Source organism: Symphodus melops (genome assembly GCF_947650265.1).
Source record: "Symphodus melops genome assembly, chromosome: 13".
NCBI classification, from domain to species: Eukaryota; Metazoa; Chordata; class Actinopteri; order Labriformes; family Labridae; genus Symphodus; species Symphodus melops.
The window spans coordinates 21,907,415-21,925,576 of record NC_136703.1 but is presented as its reverse complement, the minus strand read 5'-3'; the positions used below and the strand labels follow the sequence as shown (position 1 = coordinate 21,925,576).

General features: G+C 43.0%; 1 protein-coding gene across 2 annotated transcripts; it reads left to right on the top strand.

The window, feature by feature from the left end:
• Positions 1-714: 714 nt before the first annotated feature.
• Positions 715-16,402, top strand: LOC306834400 (uncharacterized protein). Of its 2 annotated transcripts, none has more exons than XM_079360289.1 (7): positions 715-1,109; positions 9,273-9,500; positions 10,209-10,266; positions 10,418-10,496; positions 11,532-11,881; positions 14,466-14,603; positions 15,223-16,402. In XM_079360289.1, the coding sequence occupies exons 2-7, from the start codon at positions 9,367-9,369 to the stop codon at positions 15,760-15,762; spliced, it is 1,299 nt and encodes a 432-aa protein (XP_079216415.1). In that variant the 5' UTR covers positions 715-1,109; positions 9,273-9,366; the 3' UTR covers positions 15,763-16,402. The 2 variants fall into 2 exon arrangements, with proteins under 2 accessions (XP_079216415.1, XP_079216414.1); XM_079360288.1 differs by having other exon boundaries at positions 11,415-11,881.
• Positions 16,403-18,162: the final 1,760 nt, after the last annotated feature.

The window sequence follows — 18,162 nt, the reverse complement described above, 5'->3', positions numbered from 1 at the left end:
CATCAGGAAAGTATTTAATTAAATCCTGTAATAGACAGACCCATCTGTATATGCTTCCAGGTTTTTCCCTCACTGAGGCACATATCTTCCCTCATACAGCAACACCGTCGTCTTCACCCTGATAGGTGGTCACACCTCAACAATGTTCAGGAGTGACCGGTAGGTGGTGGTAGAGAGCTGGAGGTAAAGGTGTGTGACAGTGGCAAGGTTAAAAACAGTTAGACTGAAGAATAGCTGGCCTAGTTTAACATCTGGACAACCTTTAACCTTTTAACAAGACAACAAATATCTTATCTGTCACTTCTCCTGCATTTGGCCCCAACCTTAGTGAAGCAGAACTCTGAACATGCTGGGGTCACACTGAGTTATAAGGGGCAGAAGTTCCCATTAGGGTCAGTATGTCTTAGATTTTTTACCACAAACCCATGTTGTGACCAATAAAGGAAAACATCAGGGGAGGAACATAGGACAATTTCAACAGGTTATTTTAATTTTCCTGTGCAGAGGACCTGCCAGTGTAATAAAGACCTATCCTTTTCTTCAAAATACAAATGGTTTTTATGTCCTTCTCTGATAACCACATCCTCGCGCACCTTTCCTCGTGTAATAAAAATCCTATCAGACCGGATTCAGCTCATTTATCACCCGCACTTCCCCGTCCTGCCGAGCGATGACGCTATAATCAAAAGACGAAGCGCAAGAATTGGGGGTCTCCAGCTCTGCTTGTGTCACATGGAAGCACAGTAGCTGAGCCGAGGGGCTGCGAGTACAGATGAAGGGGGCTGAGGGACTGTGGAGGAGAACAACTGACTCTTGGAGATAAAATTGGAGATACAGAAGCGATATCAGAGGAGGACGGGCACTTTTGGAGCCTCCTTTGCTGGCTGGTTGGGGGGTGGGTGGGGGGGGAGAGAGAAGCGCGGGCAGGGGCGCACAAGAGGGTCAACGCGCCGCTCGAAGGATGTCACATACAAAATATGCTGCATTTGTGTTTTGTGAAGCCGACAGAAGCCAACTCGCTTTTGGTTGATGATGCTGCGCCTGGTCCGAGTGGAAGCAGAAGGAAGCGGCCAGGGTTGACGCTGCGCCTCCCAAAATCCCTCATCTGAGTGAGTACAGGGATGCTATAGCGCAATGCTCTGTGCCCGTGGCTATGTGACAGGCTGGAGGGAGGAGGGGGAGGAAGACGGGAGGGGGAATCATTCATATGTGCCTATAGATTCAGGTCGATAAGCTGCACGCGCATTTAGTGCACATCACCCTCCATTTAAAGATGAAACATGCCTCCTGTGCGTTTTTCCTTTGTGCTTATCTTCTCTGGTCATACATTGAACACAGACACGTGTGCTCCCACCTTTTGCTGTTACTGCATTGAATTATTTAACGATTTGAGCCCCGACATGAACGCATTCATCAGAGAAAGTCATGGTGATTTGCAAAGGGGAAAGTGCAGAAATCCTCCAATCATGATTTACCTGCGCGTGCATCATCCCTGCCGTCTGTGGAGCATAAAGATAATTAACGTTAGACCTTCCGTTAACATTTGCAACCCCTCCACCCTCCCTTCCTCCATCCCCTACTCATAAATAGGGGGGGTGTGGGGATGTGGCTTTGTCGTGTAAGTTGCCAGCTGACCTCAGGGACACAGCATCCTCCACCAGCCTCACTTTGATCTGGAAATGAATCGGAAACCCTTTGATGATTAAAGAATGAACAAAAAAAAAAAAAATCAGAGTTGCTACAGGCGTAATGAAACAAAAACCCTGATAAATCAAGCTGCATCAGCTTGAAATTCCTCCTATGCTTCCACCTGCACCCTGCATGGGTATTTAAATGAAAAGAAACGAGTTGACACCCTGCATGGCCCTCTCCTCTCAGCCGTCTTCATTTGTAACCTGTTGTCATGAGCATCTCTGCAGTTTGAGGTGACAGTGCCCGGAGAACCGTCACCCGGCTGTGATTGATGCCTCCTGAGTGGGTGCCATCATGAGCTACACGTTCACACAACCTCCCCTGACACTCAGCACGACATGCATGATTTCTTTATTGCTCCAAACAGAGCACACACACACACACACACACACACACACACACACACACACACACACACACACAAAACGTGATTAGAAAAACTGTGATTCTCTTTCAACTTTCAGCCTTTCTGTTGTTGTTTTTCAACTCGTTTCAAGGTCCCCCTCTCTGCCAAAAGCTTCTTTAGAGGATGTGGATAATGTGAACACAAGAAATTATAATTATCCACTAATTTGGTGTGAATAATGTCAGGCGGTGTTTGTATCAGAGGCGGCGTGGCTCAGATAAAGACAGAGCCTCCTCTTCCATACAGGCTTTGGCTTTCTTCCTCACAGGGGCATGGTTAATCGTTGTTGCAAGCAAACATTTGACCTAATTCACATTCTCACACAATAGCAGCCTCCACTCTCTCTCTCTCTCCCTCTCCCCCCGCCTCACACACACACACACACACACACACACACACACACACACATATACACATAGCTGTTATTTGTGTCACACAGAGGGTGAGGTTTTCGCTCCACATGAACTCCCAGGTGGTTCAGATTCAGCACACAGGCCACTGCCGGCTGGCTCATTGGTTGGTTGAAAAGAGGTCCAGTTATTAATTAGAAGCACACATGTAAATGCACAGTCTGTTCCTAGAAAATGAAAAGCCCACTGGTGTTTATTTTCACACTGTGGGGCTAAATGTGTTTTTCTTATATATGGCATTTTTCAGGATTACAACATAATTCCTTGTTTTGATGTCATGGCCTCCAAACATGAACATTTTATTGAATGTTTGAAGGAAATAACAGAAAGTAATTGTCTTGTTTAAAAATGAATCTTCCCCAACATGGTTGTAGTAAAACTGATCTGATTGGCTGAAAGTCTCTCGCAGCATGTTTCACACCTCATTATCATATCATCAGTGAGATTACATCCAAGTCAACAGGTGAATTTTTCAGCATTCGCTCAGTCAACTGCTGATGTAACTGATGATTTCCTAATTGATGATTTAGTTTATCTTGATGTCTTGTTTATTGGAGAGATGGTACAGTGGATAGAGTCAGAAATCAGTGCGACAGAGAGAGAGACTGGGGAATGACATGTTGGAGGGGAGACACAGGTCGGATTCAAACCCAGGCCGCCCGCATGGCCTCCTGACCACTGCACCACCAGCATCCCTCTTTATGTCTTTTTAAAAGCAGAGAACAGAAAGATTTATGTTGTGTCATGTGACAAACTCCCAGAGGGTCAGAGAAAGATCCTTTACTGAAACGATAACCGAGAACACGTTAAACATGTCACGTCAGAAACGTTGAAGTCGACAGATTTTGAGCTGGGTAAAATGTTCCAATGGACAAAAACTAATTTGCATATTTAAATAATCGATCAATAATTGAAGTGATTAAAGAACATTTTACCTTTGTTTGTCAGTGTTAAATTTTTCTCAGATTCATAGCGGGATGTTTTTGGGACGAGGAGTGTTCGTTGGAGGAATCTATCATGATTTCACTTGTGATGGAGGTTTCACTTTCACTTTTTGTTCAGAGCTTTGAAAGTCAAAATGAGTCATTGATTAACTGTAAATAAGAGATAAAACCATCATGCAGTTAAACATGAGTTGAAGCCCTTTTGCAGAACACGGTATTCTCAGTAACCTTAAACTCATTGCATATTAAGATGCATAATAGAGACATATTGGCTCCGTTTGAGCCATCATTCATGCGCTTGTATGGACCTTTATAGAAGATGATAGTACTATTCATTTAGAAAAACGTACTCCAATGAGCAGTAATGTGAAGGTTACTCAGGTGAAACTCTCTGGCCTTGTCGTTACTGAACACATTGATTGATGCTGAAAAAGCTAAAAGCCTGAATAAGTGTTTTTTAATGACGAATAGGCCTACGGAGTAAATATGCTACTACTGTGCATGCTTATATCTGCACATACACAAGTACATATGTGTACTATAAAGAAATGTGCATATAGCATATAACATATTAGATGGCCTCAGCATTAAATTTGTCCTAGAACAACGATTTGTCAGAACACTACATTTGAATATTGATCAATAATGAAATTGTCTGCTGACTCAAGAAGAGGATAAGAAAACATGAAGGGAAATCTGTATATCTGTTGGATCCAGATAAATTAACCAAGCTAAAAGGTCCACTCAGAAGTATCTTACAGGTTTCTTTCAGATATATTTTGTTCTGGGGTTGGGACACAATATCAGTTTGGCAACACATCTTCTTCCTGATCTGTGTGATACTATCATTGAATTACTGTAAAATATCGCAGAATCCAATATCATCATTGTTGTTTTCTTGGGCCTCATATTCTACATTGTATCATATCGTTTTGAATATTACTGTACCGTAATGATAAAGCGTATCATATCGTATCGTTTCGTAGGGTATCGTTCATTTTCATAGGGTAGCGTACCGTATCCTAGCGTATCGTATTTTATCACATTGTATAGAAATGCATCTCAGTGTGATTACCAGATGATGCCCACCCCTAGTTCTCAAAGTAAAGAGATACACTCTAATGTTTTGGTTTTATTTATTATTTTTTTAGCGTAACACACTGAATGCGATGTCGTGAAGACACCAAGTAAAAATAACGAGTGATATTCGTTACTGTCTTTTCACGATACGTATCATTCTGGTCTGCAACATATATTCAGGGCGACACCTGGTGAATCAGCCCTTCCCCAGGTATTCACGTGCAGTTGTATAAAGCCCCTGAGCTCCACAGGCAGCTGGACAAGAGGGGGTCTTTGTGGCTCTGAGGGAGGGGGGGGGGGGGCTTTGTTCAGTGGGGAAATCTGCCTGGGTAGGGCCATTTCTTCCTCCTGCTCTGAGCGCTACGTTCAATTGGTTGGCTGTGACGAGGCAGCTCGAGGGCCAGAGATTACACCGCAGTGCTGAGGCGTCACTCGCTGAACACCGCAGGCGGAGGCAGGGTGGGGGGTGGGGGGGGGGGGGGGGGGGGGGGCGCGAGGACACACTCATTGAGAGGAAAAGGGAAGGAAGGAAACCTAGTTAGGAAATGTGACAGCCTCGCCTCATCAACCGCTTTCAGCGTCTTCAAACACCTGCCACAGGACTCCCACGTTCATCTTCCTCCCCATCCTCGCTCGCTTTCTTTCCCTCCACACCTACACCTCTCTTCTTTTCGCTCATTACCCTCTCCATCTCCACTCATCCTCGCTCTGTTGTCAAATCAGCACAGATATAATTACACAGACGCCGTAGCAACCATCATTTAAGTGATCATTTCGTCATCGGTGTGTGTTTCTGTCTTTAAATCAAACCGTTTCATTCAGAGCATCACTCTGTACTCCTCTGGTGGGTGAATTAGTGTCATTAAAAGCAGGTCACAGTGTGTAAAATCTCTGACATGTTTGCTGGCTGCCGTTGAAATTCACCAAAACAGTTTGGAGCGGCATGCTGGGAAAACATGTTCACTGCTGCAGTCACTCTTCTAACACATGCTCAGAGAAGTCTGCGATCATTCTGCTATATTTACAGCGCTGGAAAATATGCCTTATTGATCATAGTTCTCATTAATAGTAATTAATGTGTGGTTGATTTGAATAATAAAACAGAGCAGCATTTCTCTTGTCCTAAACTTGGAAATAAAACTCAAAGCAGCATGCAAAGAACCACAGAGATGTCGGTGTGTGAAATTTGGAGCAAATTGAATTTCATGCTGAGAACAGTTGGGTTCACGGCTGGAACAACTAAAAGGGACACAAATAACCAAAAGTCTGCAAAACTTCTACCGTGCAGAGCAAAATAAACTCGTCCTTCGTCCCTATTCTGTTGGTTTTAATAGTAAAGCAGATGTGCAGTTCCAGTGAAATGATCGATTGGTAAGGAATTACAGCTTCAATGATTGATAATTCATTAACATCAATTCAAAGGTATAACATTGATCCATATTGTCTTCTTTAAGATATGCCCATCATCATATTTAAATTAAATTGTCTCAAACTCAATACTTAAATAGAGAAAAAGGAAACGCAGAGGAGAATGAGTGAATAGTAAACGTAGTCCACATGAAAAAGCAGCAGGGAGTTTACAGTGCTGACCGCTGACGAACACAGACCACACCCTCTATTGAACTGTTCGAAAGTTCAGCTGAAATTGATCATGTCTGTGAATCATCAATCCTATCCTGTGAAAAAAAAAAAAAATCTGACTTCGCTCCAGCCGACACAGATGGAAACCTCATTTTGAAAGAGCCAATCGATTCTATCAGAGGCAGAGCCAGGCAACCGCCTGCTGCACAACACAAGAGGCCGAACATTTGAAACAACCCACATCCCATTTTGTACTGAAGCCCTCTAATCTAATCTACAAACAAGAACACACTCCTTGTGTTGGACCATGACTTGTTAAATTAGCAACTAAACATTCACTGAAAAAGATCACCTGCTAAAACTGGTCTGCAGGCACATTAGCTAACTGTACCTGTTGGTATATTGCCACTGCATGGTTCCTCTTGGCTCCTCTCACCTGACTTCCGGTACCATCTCTGATTTTGGTTCTGATTGTATCCTCTGGGAGTTTGGTATATAAAGTTCAGAGGTTCCCAACCTGGGGTCTTAGCCACCTGGGGGGGGGGATGTCTGAGATCTCAGGGGCGGGTTCGAGGCTCTGCCTGCTCAGAGGTTGTCAAAATTAGATTTGCACATATTAAATCAAACCATGTTAAAGCATTACTGAGACATTTATTCAAAAGCCTTTTGGTAAGAACATGTGTAAGCATATTCTGAAAGAACTGTATCAATGAAAACTATTCAAATATATGGTAATTTCTATACTCAGTCTCCAGCTGTTTGTGACAACATATAAAGGTAATGTAGTCACTACTGAGGCTGTGCACACCTTTTAGCAGACAGAGTACCTTTAACATCAGATTAATGTAACTTCTATATTATAGAAGTTGAAAGTATTTATTTTCATCTTGTCTAACATTGTTTATGTGAAATGGTAACAGAGAGCTGCACTGAAACAACTTTTCAATGATCACAATTTTACACAGAAAATTCATGGTCCACAGGGAATGAAGGCTGTGATAACCTGATAGGCCTCTTAAAGCACTTATTGTACTCAGGTGAAGCTCTTCCTTCATTCTCATTCGATCATGTTCAACTCGACGAAGCGACTTGCTCTTCGTGGGCAAGGGCCTCAAAAAATGGGAAAAAGTATTTTGACATTACAGTCTACCTGCTTCACCTCAACATGTAAAACATCTAATTGTGACACTGAGAAGGGGCCTTAAGCCTGTCAGAATGGACATCTAACATGGGCGGTACTGTTACATCCGCTAGCTTGCTAGTAGCTAGCCTCTAGTGGACACTCGAAGAACTGCGTGATGTTGCCCTTTGGCTTCAGTGGAGGTTGCTGCATGCTGTAGACACAAAACATTTAGTAGCATCCAATATGCTTTTGAATAATAATACTTTTTTTATGTCATTTGAAGAGTTAGTGTAATAGTATAAGAGTTGAGATCCGTGTGAATAGAACTATATTTGGTCTGTTGTGTGCCTGACTTAGCATGGACACTGTGGATTTGAAGAACACACTGGCATCGCTGAAAAGGCTTTTACTACTATAATAGAAGGTGTGCAAAACATAGACCTGAACACTTATAAATAGACTCTTGCATCTTTTTTTTCATCAATCAGACTCCAAACAGTCTTTCATGATCACATGTGATCTCACTGTGGGGACAGAAATGGACTCCAGTGCAAGGCTGGATTTGCATGACTGGCAAAATTCAACTGAATCCATGCTGGAGGAAATGTGGAATTAACCAAATTACAAGGTCATGAACTGATGATTTTTAGACGAAGAGCGGAGCAGAAATTCATGCTTGGGTTTCTTAAATCCTTATTAGCCCTCTAACTTTACAGATCGCTGCTGCAGTACTTAAGCTTGATTATAGGAGCTGCTTTAGATTGACACGTTGGCTTCAGAAACGCTCACTAATGCGCTGGCCTCTCCTAAAGCAGCTGCAGCCGTCTGAGGGTGTCCAAGGCTTTGGCAAACTTTCTGGGTATACACACATTGTTCACCAGGCTACAGACAGATTGTTAAAGTCATTTGAATTTAGAAGATTAAATTCTGTCTGGAAGGAAAGGATCTACAATATGTGGACTCAGCACGTTGTTCAAAGTTACACAATTGATCATAAGCGGTGAGGATGGAGGGAAGTTTGTCTTAAAGATCTGTTTGTTTGGACGGAAATCTGCAGTCTGAATAAATACACAAGACCCATTTGGATCAGACACATACAAACAGTTTCGTAATATCATCTTCAAACTTCAGATTACTGGATAAAACAAGGCGGTATGTTTCCTCCAGTCTGTCATTTAGCATTGTTGTTGCTGATGGACGTGTGACAATCACACATAAACACACATGAAAGCACACAGTCACAGCAGACAGATGGCGTGATTTGACAGAGATTAGAACCGGCTTGTTGTTTGGTCTTTTTGCTATTGCTCTGCGTTTTCTACTGTTTATTTGAAACATATTACACTGCCAAATGTGAAAATGTCTGGCATGCAGAGAGGAGAAGACAGGGAGCAAAAAAAAAAAGATGTTTTCTGTCTGCTCGCTCCGCTTTCATACGCGTCTCCTTCAGTGTTTCGGGCTCCTCTGCCTGCTGGCGTGTTCGGCTTTTCTGTGACTCATTGTGCCTTCTCAATATGTATGTTTGTTTTTGTTGAATGGTTAAACAAGAGGAAATTTGTATTTGCCCGTATGCTTCGTAGAAGCTACCTGACAAACAGAGAATTCTCTTGAAACTGTGTTCGAATGTGGAGGAGTTTCTGCTTTATTTCAGTTTCAAAAGCAGGAGGCAAATGTCTAATTTTTGGATGACTTAAAGCACAATCTCGCTTTTGGAAGGAAGACAGCTACAAAAATCTTGTTGGTGAGCAGGTATGCTGTCGATGTCCATGTAAGTGTGACACATAAAGCTCCGTAATCCCTCAAACAAGGTAAAGCAGAAGCACATGCCTGAGGCATAATGTCTGTTCACTTCACTGCCTCAGAGCTGGATGGGAGTTTTCATTTCTTGACTCTTTTCAAACTGCTGCTTCTCTCCGGCTCTCTGCACCGTGAATATTTTACTTCTGGTTCCGCTGCTTTGTTAACCTACTTAATGTTTGGTAAAGGTTAGATCATTTTGTAATTAAGCCCCACTCCTCTGTGTCTTCTCCCTGCAGATCCCAGTGTGACCGTGGCACCTCCCTGCGTGCATGACTTGTAAGGGTGTGAGAGTGTGTGTGTGTGAGAGCAAGTGAGCGTCAGCGCTCCCACATGGCCTCCATGCAGGACGGGCTGAACTTCACGGCTCCTCCCTACGGCAAGGTCCTGCTGCTGGGCGCTATCGCTGCTGCCTCAGCCTTCGTCGTCACCATCCTCATCGTGGTGCTCTGCGTGGGCTGCCAGAGGTTAGAGACACACACACATGATGAGTTACACGTGCAATTAAAATCTAGAAGTATTTCAAGTACTGTAGGATGATAATCAATACATTTTAAAACATTATTAAAGGAATCCCTGAATTTCAATTGTTAATCAGCGATTTTTTATTAAGTTTGAAACTCCATTATTTTACATTTATGTTTTAAATTTGTATTGTGACTAATTACACTTTACTTCCTCTTGGGATAAAATTCTTTTATAAAAGAAAAGAAGGAATTTCCGGTAGATCAAAGTTACAACATTAACTAAGCGACACAAAAAGGAACTCGCTATGTATCAAAAACGTTAATATCAAAATAAAACGGTTGTCTCTCTGACTGCAGGAAGACACTATCGTGGATCAAATATGAAAAGGACAAAATGGGGCGTGATTCATGTTAGAGGCAGAGCTGTTTGTCACTAGAGCCCAAGTATCAGGAGATTTTATGAGACTGATACTCATTAAAAAACCTGATCGATTACAAATATTTGGACCAATATTGTGGGTTTTTTTTGACCGCAATGAAAAGAGACGCACTTCTGCAAATCCAGACCTAATGGTTCTTTCAAACACAAACATGCACCTCGAGTCACAATCTGACTCAGACTCACATGGACAGTGAGTCAATCTCAGCACGCACACGTCAGTGTAGTAAGTGTCAACCTGTGTGACGGAGTGTTTGTGTTTACCGCAGGAAGGGAAAGACGCACAATGTTCCCGGCGAGGGTGGAAAACACCGCCTCATGGACATGGTAGGTATCTGAAAACACTCGTCCATGTTGTGTTTGTGCTGCAGAGGAGCTCAACACTCGAACCGCTGGTGGAGTGATATCATTCAGAGGACAACTTCTCAGCCTTATCTACTGTTTAACTGTGTATGTTTGTGTGTGTGTGTGTCGTCAGGGTATACTCAGACAGTCGAAGCTGCGGTCCATCAGCAAATCAGACACGGAGATGAACAAGATGAACTGCAACGGCAAAAGTGAGTCGATCTTTAACATACAAATCCCCAGCTGTGCTCTCCTGTATGTTGGCTTCTCTAACACATGGTCAAACGCATCTTGTTTTGGGCTGCGTGATGAAGCTCTTTTGTCATCATCTAAAAGGGATTGTAGGAAATGTCTTGCCACCTCACCGGTATGTTTTATTGAGCTCATTTGAAATCCCAAACATTGGATGGGAAAGGTTTCTGGCCAACAGAATGAAGCATGAAATGAAAGGAATTGAAAATCAATTGGATATTTTGCTCCAGATCAAAAGCATGACAAGTTTGCAAATGAACAGAACAATTATCCACGCATTGATATGAACTCTAACATGTTCTGATACGGCTGATACCGTAAAAACAATCCGTCATAATTCAATACGTTTTACAACATTAGATTATTTTCTCTTTGTGCTCAGTTTCATACTTTTACTACTGAACCTTTCAGCAAACAAGTTAAAGAACACTTTGAAACCGGAGCTCATGTTACATCTACAGATCCGTCTTCATTCGAGAATGTGTATCACTCTCTCTCTCTCTCTCTCTCTCTCGCTCAAAGACAGAAATGAGAGAGCCAAGACGAGTCCTGGAGCTCCGTCGCTGACAGTCAGCAGGGAGCTGTGTTTGTGGGCGCTGTGACAGTAGCCTGAGAGGGTTTGAAGAAATAGAAGCATATGTCCTGCTTCATTCTTGTCCTGCTTCCATTGCAGTGGAATGAAGTCAAATTGGACGCTTTTTCTCAAACGTCTACGTCAGCTCCAGACGTTTTTATAGTCACTGAGAGATCTTTTCATGTTCAAGGATGACGAGTTAAATCTAACGTAGAGTAGAAGTGGCCTGAATCCCCCTGAAGAGGCCTCTAAACGTCTAGATTGCAGCTTAGCTGCCAGTCTAACTCTGACCTTCGTTCTCAAGGCAGGCAGCTTCCCCAGATCCCGTCTGGGACTGGAGAGGAAGGGGAGCACACTTACTCAGAGGTGGGTCGACGCTCCTCCACCTCACGTACTGACGATGCCCTCTACGCAATGGTAGGCAGGGCCGGCCAGACGGACACTCCGGCGCCTCCTGCAGTCCCCGCCAACACCCCTGCGCCACCAGACCCTGATGGCGATGTTGAAGGAGGGATGCCCGAATCTGAGGCCCAGGTCATGACTCCCCCTCACCCTCCAGAGACGGCCGAGTACGCCTGCGTCAGGAAGCTGAGGAAGGCCGACAAGGCGCCACAAAAGAGGGACAGTGGGACAGATATGGCGGAGCCGCCCGCACCACCTCCGAGACACGCCCCTCCGTCACATCCCGCCCCTCCTCCGCCACACCCTCACAGCACGAAGTTGCCCCGAAGAAACGTGGAGGCGGCCTTCAATGTCCCGGCATTCCCAAAGGTCAGTAGAGCAGCAGCTTTTTGTCTGATGATTCAAACTTTGGATTTAGAAAACACAAAAAACATACATGAAGGAGTCCTTACTAAAAGTCTGTACAAAGCTTTCAACTCCATCACATCCTCATTACATCAGAAACTCCTCTTGCAGATAAGGACCACGAGAGACTAATGTGAAAATGTGAAAATACGTTAAACCTTTATCCAAAGGCAACTGGACTTATTAAGGTTGATCTTATTTAGTATCTTATTGTGGTAAGGTTCTTATTTGGTAAGAAGTTAAGACTCTTCTTATCCAGACTTTGTCAAGATTTTATAAATGGCAAACTTAATATGGCACTCAGTTTGTTCAACACTTCTTCTTCATTAAAATATCTAAATTCTTAGTGTAGACATTCGTGGTCACCAGAGGACCTTCTGATGTCAGTGATCCTCTGACTTATATTAAACACCATCAACGTCTCTTTACAACAGCTTTACTTCTCGTTTGGTTAGTGCTGATGAAATGTTAGCTGCTAACAAGCTAAATGAGATGGTAACCATGGTAACAAGGAGCGTATCTATGCTACTTAGCTCAAAATGTTCTTTATTGAAGTGTTTTTGTGAAGGTGAAATGTTTGTTCCCCTGGGTCAATAAGTTAAGATCCACAGTTTATAGCTGCTCAGTTTAAATACTGAAATCTACGACTTCAGATGAGCGGAATAAACTGTGCCCTGACTTAAAATATAGTTTATTGCCATGATATACAAATAGATCTTTATGATTCAAACGCAGCCACATCCTCCTTCTTTTGTCTGACAGTCTGAACTCCAAAGATGGCCTTTACCAGTTTCTTTTAATGTACGTGAAGCGACAAACCTGCGGATGAAGAAATGACCCGGTGAACATTTCCTGTTCACTTCAGGCACATTAGCATTGTAACTGTGAGCAGGTTTTCATTAGCATTCAGTTCAAAGCATCACTGTCTCACAGAGCTGGCTTTAGCAGGCGTTCATACTGAAAATAGCTCAGAGTCAAAAAAGCTGCTCGGGTTGTTTTGGCGCAGAAACAAGTGAGATGTGACAAACTAGGATGGAAACTTTGAATAATAATAACAGGTCAGTCATTTTTATCAGATGCTAAAACAGGACATAAAGATTCATACATGTACAACTCTTGTCTGGACAGCTATCATGTTATCATTTTTTTTTTATCTTTGATTTTTCACATTTTAAAGCAACATAAAAGGAATATAACCTGACACGTGAGTGGTCACTTCAACGTGTTGCCAGAAGATGTCCCTTCGCTCCGCATTCACGAGGCGTCAGAGCAATCAGAACATTTAGTTTCCAGCTGGTTAAATTCACGTGAACTCTCCCTCAGGTCAGAACAACAACTTCAAAAGTCTGAGGAGAAATGTGCTTTCTACATTCCCAGGGCTATGAGAAAATGATCAGGTGTTAGGAAATGGCAGATGGTCTGAACTCGAGTCGATTGAGTCTTTTTAATCTTCTGACCATTTAAGAGCCTTGAACTGTCAGCCTTACGCCTGCAAATAAAAGGCAATGGGAAATCAGCTCATTCATTTTTGAGAACAGTATGAAACGAGATAAATAAATAGATATTACATTTCTTTATCTAGCTGAAAGCCTGGTGGACAATACTCCTCATACAAGAAATGGAAATCACAAACCACCTTCCAAAACCAAAATGCAGATTCTGCATTTTCATGTAGAAACTGTGAATAGATTTGAATTCCGTCTAAAGTCCTGCCTTGTATTGTTTAGGAGAACGTAGTCTGACGTGTCTCTCACTGTGATTGTCAGATATGTTTTTGCCAGCTGTATTAGAATGTGTAACAAAGGTCTACGTGATAAACGCTTCATCGTGTTGTTCTTTGGCAGCATTAGAATAACATGAATATGGAGTTTACAGTTCAGATCGCATGAGCAGGATCTTCTAGCTTCTCTGCCAGGTTTTTTGTTATATGTTGGCACTTCTGGAGGAATATCTTTAAAGTCTGGGCCGAGCGTTGTGTGTACTTGTCGAGCTGCTCTTGGGGATATCGGTGTGTATATCCTCTCAGCAGTGTCACCTCCTCCATATGTTTGCAGCAGCAGGCGTGTAGGCAGACCGTCTGATTCCACCGTGGACATAAAGCTTTGTGCTCCCCTCGGGGTGACAGTGGGAGACCATTTGCTGCCCTGTGTGAGGTCGGCGAGGTCGCGCTCTCGGCTGCGACCTGAGTTCAGAAACACGAGCGTCTGGAGGCTTACATGTGTACGCAGGCTGCTCAAAGGGCAGTTCACCGCTGAGTTTCTTGTGGGTGACGCAACATGATGAAATTGAGTCATCCAGAATACAAGCACATGGTTTTCCTGCTGCAAGCTCCGCCTTCCAGGGAAAATCTCTTCAATACTGTATGACATCCATCCAATATGTTTATGCTCTGCGCTACTACTCTTCTGCATATTTAAAGAGGGTAATTTGTCTTTTATGAACCCCAATGGGTGTGTTTTTAAAGGGCTGTTTTCATAATACTCAAAGAAGGCATGCACAAACACGTGACCAGCTCTGCCCTAAATGTAATTTCTTGTTATCCTAACAGGAGGTGATGTTTATGGGAAACGGGGAGCAGTACATCTGGAAGCCTCCGGAGGATGAGGAGATGCTCATGCACCAAAACAAAGCCCTGGGACCTCTGGTTGCTCACACGATGGAGAATATACAACCATCTGCTGCATTGGTGAGAGAGCACTCCTCAGGTTTACTTGTTAAATTGTAATCTGCTATTACATGGATTTAATATCAGGAGAATTATATTCTATTGTATTCAGTGATTTATTTGTAACTATTTTTTGGCAGTGAAGAATGAAGAAAAAAAAAAAACAGTTTTGAAGAGAGAGTTGGGATGACATGCCACAAGGGACCAATGGTTGGAGTCGAATCTGGGGCCTATGCAGCACCATACAACTGTATATGGAGCACAAGCTCTAACCAGTGCCCCCCTTTACATCAGAGAAGTTCATGTAGAAAAGTGCAAACTTGAAAATGTTGCTTTAGAACAGGCTATAAAGCGGGTTTTTTTAAGTTTTGGGAAACAGGTTTATTCGCTTTGCTTCAGGGATGAATGCCTGTTTCTGGTACTAAGTGTCATTGAATAGCCACTTAGCTTAGCTTAGCATACAAACTGAAAACAACTGGCATAACTCTGCCCAAACGTAACAAACTGAGCCTACCTACCGCTCTCAGATGGCGTTTCATATATTTAATTTACAGACATGGAAATCATTTGGTGACGAAAAGGCTAGTTTTCTAGCAAATCCTTTTTTAAAGTGTATAACATTTTTTTTTTCTTATCGCAGGTGGCTGAGATGTACTCAAAAGTGTGTAAACCAGGAAAGAAGAAGAGAGCTGTGCCAGGGTCTCCACCCTCCAATCTTGGCTTCCGGACCTTGGGTCGAGGTGACCGTGACCGAGACCGGGACGGGGGGTTTAGCGTAGTGGTCAAACCACAGACGTGGGCCCTTCAGGAGGGGAAGGCAATCGGAGGGCCCATGGATGACCACTGCTATGAGTCCATCGGGACTGAGGAGTGCGATCCGGCCTATGCTAACATGGAGGATGGAGGTGCCTGGAAGCGAGAGAGGCCCCCCAACACGTGTGCCACCCTGCGGCCCAGGAGGAAGAAAGCCCAGCAGCCTTTGCAGCAGCAGCAACCCCCTCCACCTCCGCCCACACAGCAAACCCCTAAGTTACAGCACCTGCCTGCCAAAGCCCTGCTGCTGCCGGGGGAGAACCTGTATGAGAGCATTGGAGACCTGAAGCAGGGCTCTGCCACCTCCAGCACCACCACCATCTTTACTTTCAATGACGGCATGGAGATGTACGTAACAGGGCTCTGAGGCGGCGCTGCACTGTGACCCGACCTTTCCAACACAAGGAGCTGAGTTTTGAACACCAGAGGAGTGACGGCTGAGCCCCTGTCACACTCCCCCACACATACTGTTTACATTCAGTCATAACATCAGGCCTTTCACACGATGGGCAGTATTGTTGATCTGTTATGACCTGGGCTGAATACAAAGTCCAGTCGATCAACCTTAAAAGGAATCCAAAGGTAGTGAATATTAAACGAGCACAAGACCATTGCAGAGCAATCTGTAGGTAACAGTAGCACTTCTATTTTACTGAAACACGTGCAAAGCACAATTAAGTGAAAGCCTAAATTCTTCCTCAACTTTAGCGGGTAAAAATCATTTTCCTGGTCCTGGCAGTAATGCTTTCAGGGGAAAAGGCACAGGATCAGTGTGAAATCTTTTGGTAGCACTTAGTCTGTCATGAACAGGCCTTCCCTGGAGTCTGTCGAGATGTGATTCACGGTGGAATTGAAATGATAGGAAAGGAATGAATTACTAATCAAAATACTCGAAAGCTCAGGGACCAAGAGAATCAATTATGAGAGTATTATAAAGAAAAAATTGCACACATTTTGCATTCCTTCTAAAAGCTTCGACTAATATAAACCATAACCGTGTTTAAAAACCGACTGGATACTTCCCTCTGTCACGTTTTGTCCCATCTGACATGGACTGAACACTGTCTCCACTGCTGTCTGTAAATGAAGTGTTTTACTTTGTTGATCCTGTTTCTGCACTTTGCCTGCTACAAATTGCATGCTAAAAAAAGTGAAAAGAAAAAAAATGAAAAAATCAAGCACTGTTATGTGGTACCTCTATATGAATGTTTTTATTTTATCGTCGTTGGTTGTTTTATTTTATTTTGTAGTGTGTTGCTTTATTTCTCTGTAGAGCACAAAGTCAGTTAGATTAAGGACGTGTTCGGCACAGTGGGACTCCGTGCAGCAGAGAGGAGAGTACGTTTCTCTCATCACTTGCCTGAAACACACAGAACAGATGAAACAAGACTAAAGAGACCTGCTCGAGTCCTACAGGTGGAGACAGACCACTCAACCCTACACACACACACACACACACACACACACACACACACACACGCCTCTCTGCTCAGTCTCATATCTGTGGACCATTCATCTCCATCGTCCCCGCCTTGTGCTCATATGACTCTGCTTGGGTTTTTAAGATAGTACAGCTTGAAAGGCTACAGTAGAACTGATGTGTATTAGCAAAACGTCATGTCTCATCATCACTCCATCGATGAACTCTCTCTCCTCTCTCTCTCTCTGTTTATCAGTGTTAAAAATGTGGCAAAAATGTGAAGCAAAATGGTTTCGCTCAGCAGCAGAGCATCAACTCAAGGATAGCGCACTCAAATTTACAGCCAAATCCTGGACAATGTTTTCCTTTCCATTCGGGCAAATAACCCCAGCAAACAATGTGATTATACTGTATGTTGATGCAATGTGTATGTACATTACAAAAGAGAAAGAATAATAAATATATCATCAGTGTCAAGAAATCTATCTTTTTCTATTATGTTTAATTGTGTTTTGGAATGACTTCTCTTGTGACACAAACTGCAAAAACAGCTGCAATGTACAAATGTCAGTGTTCTGTTTGTTGTTTTTTGAAGCCATGAAGCTACGGTGTGTTCTTGGAAAACCCGGCTAAGTTTTAATGTGGCAGCTAATGTTGTGTGTTTGCTATTCAGACTTACAGGGTCTTGTACTCAGAAGCGTGTAATTAAGTGCTAAGTGCAAAAGATTGTAATGTTTTATATCAAGATTACTATTCATGAAATGTCAGTCAAGTTTATACTTTTGTAATAAAGTGGCACTTTAAAAAAAATGTGCTTTATCTCAAAGTGTCAGTTATTAAAAGTGAAGGAAGAAAATATCGCCACGATTTCACATTACCATCTACTACAGAAGGATCGAAGGGTTTTCTTTTTATGGAAACCTTATCTTCTGATCTTAAACGCTGCCTGTAGATTCAGTCCTATCAAAGGAAGGATCCAAATATACATTTGCACTTTTATACCCAAAGTGAAAGAATTATTCAAAAAATGAATTATTTAAAAAAAAAAAAACTATCGCCCCCTGTTTTGTGTGTGCGGTTATTGTTATTGAGTAGCCTTCCCATGTTTTGTATCTGTGTAAATGTGCACGTGCACCGGAGCAGTGGGGTCTTCGTCTGTGTAACAGTTGAGGGGAAGACGAGGAGGAGGGGGGAGAAAAGGAGAAAAAAAAAAAAATAGGTCACCCCTTAAAACAAAAAGCTTGCAGTCAACATCGCAACCGTCTGCTGAATTTTCATTGGCTTGCTTGTCTCCATGGTAACAGGTTAACCTTGAGGCAGTAGTCACATGGGCGCAGCGAGTCTTCT

Bases quoted from the DNA above. Each gene is read 5' to 3' on its own strand.
- LOC306834400 (XM_079360288.1), top strand. From the start codon at position 9,367: ATGGCCTCCATGCAGGACGGGCTGAACTTCACGGCTCCTCCCTACGGC. The intron at 10,267-10,417 runs GTAGGTATCTGA...GTGTGTCGTCAG, and splicing joins AACACCGCCTCATGGACATG to GGTATACTCAGACAGTCGAA. The intron at 11,882-14,465 runs GTCAGTAGAGCA...TTATCCTAACAG, and splicing joins ATGTCCCGGCATTCCCAAAG to GAGGTGATGTTTATGGGAAA.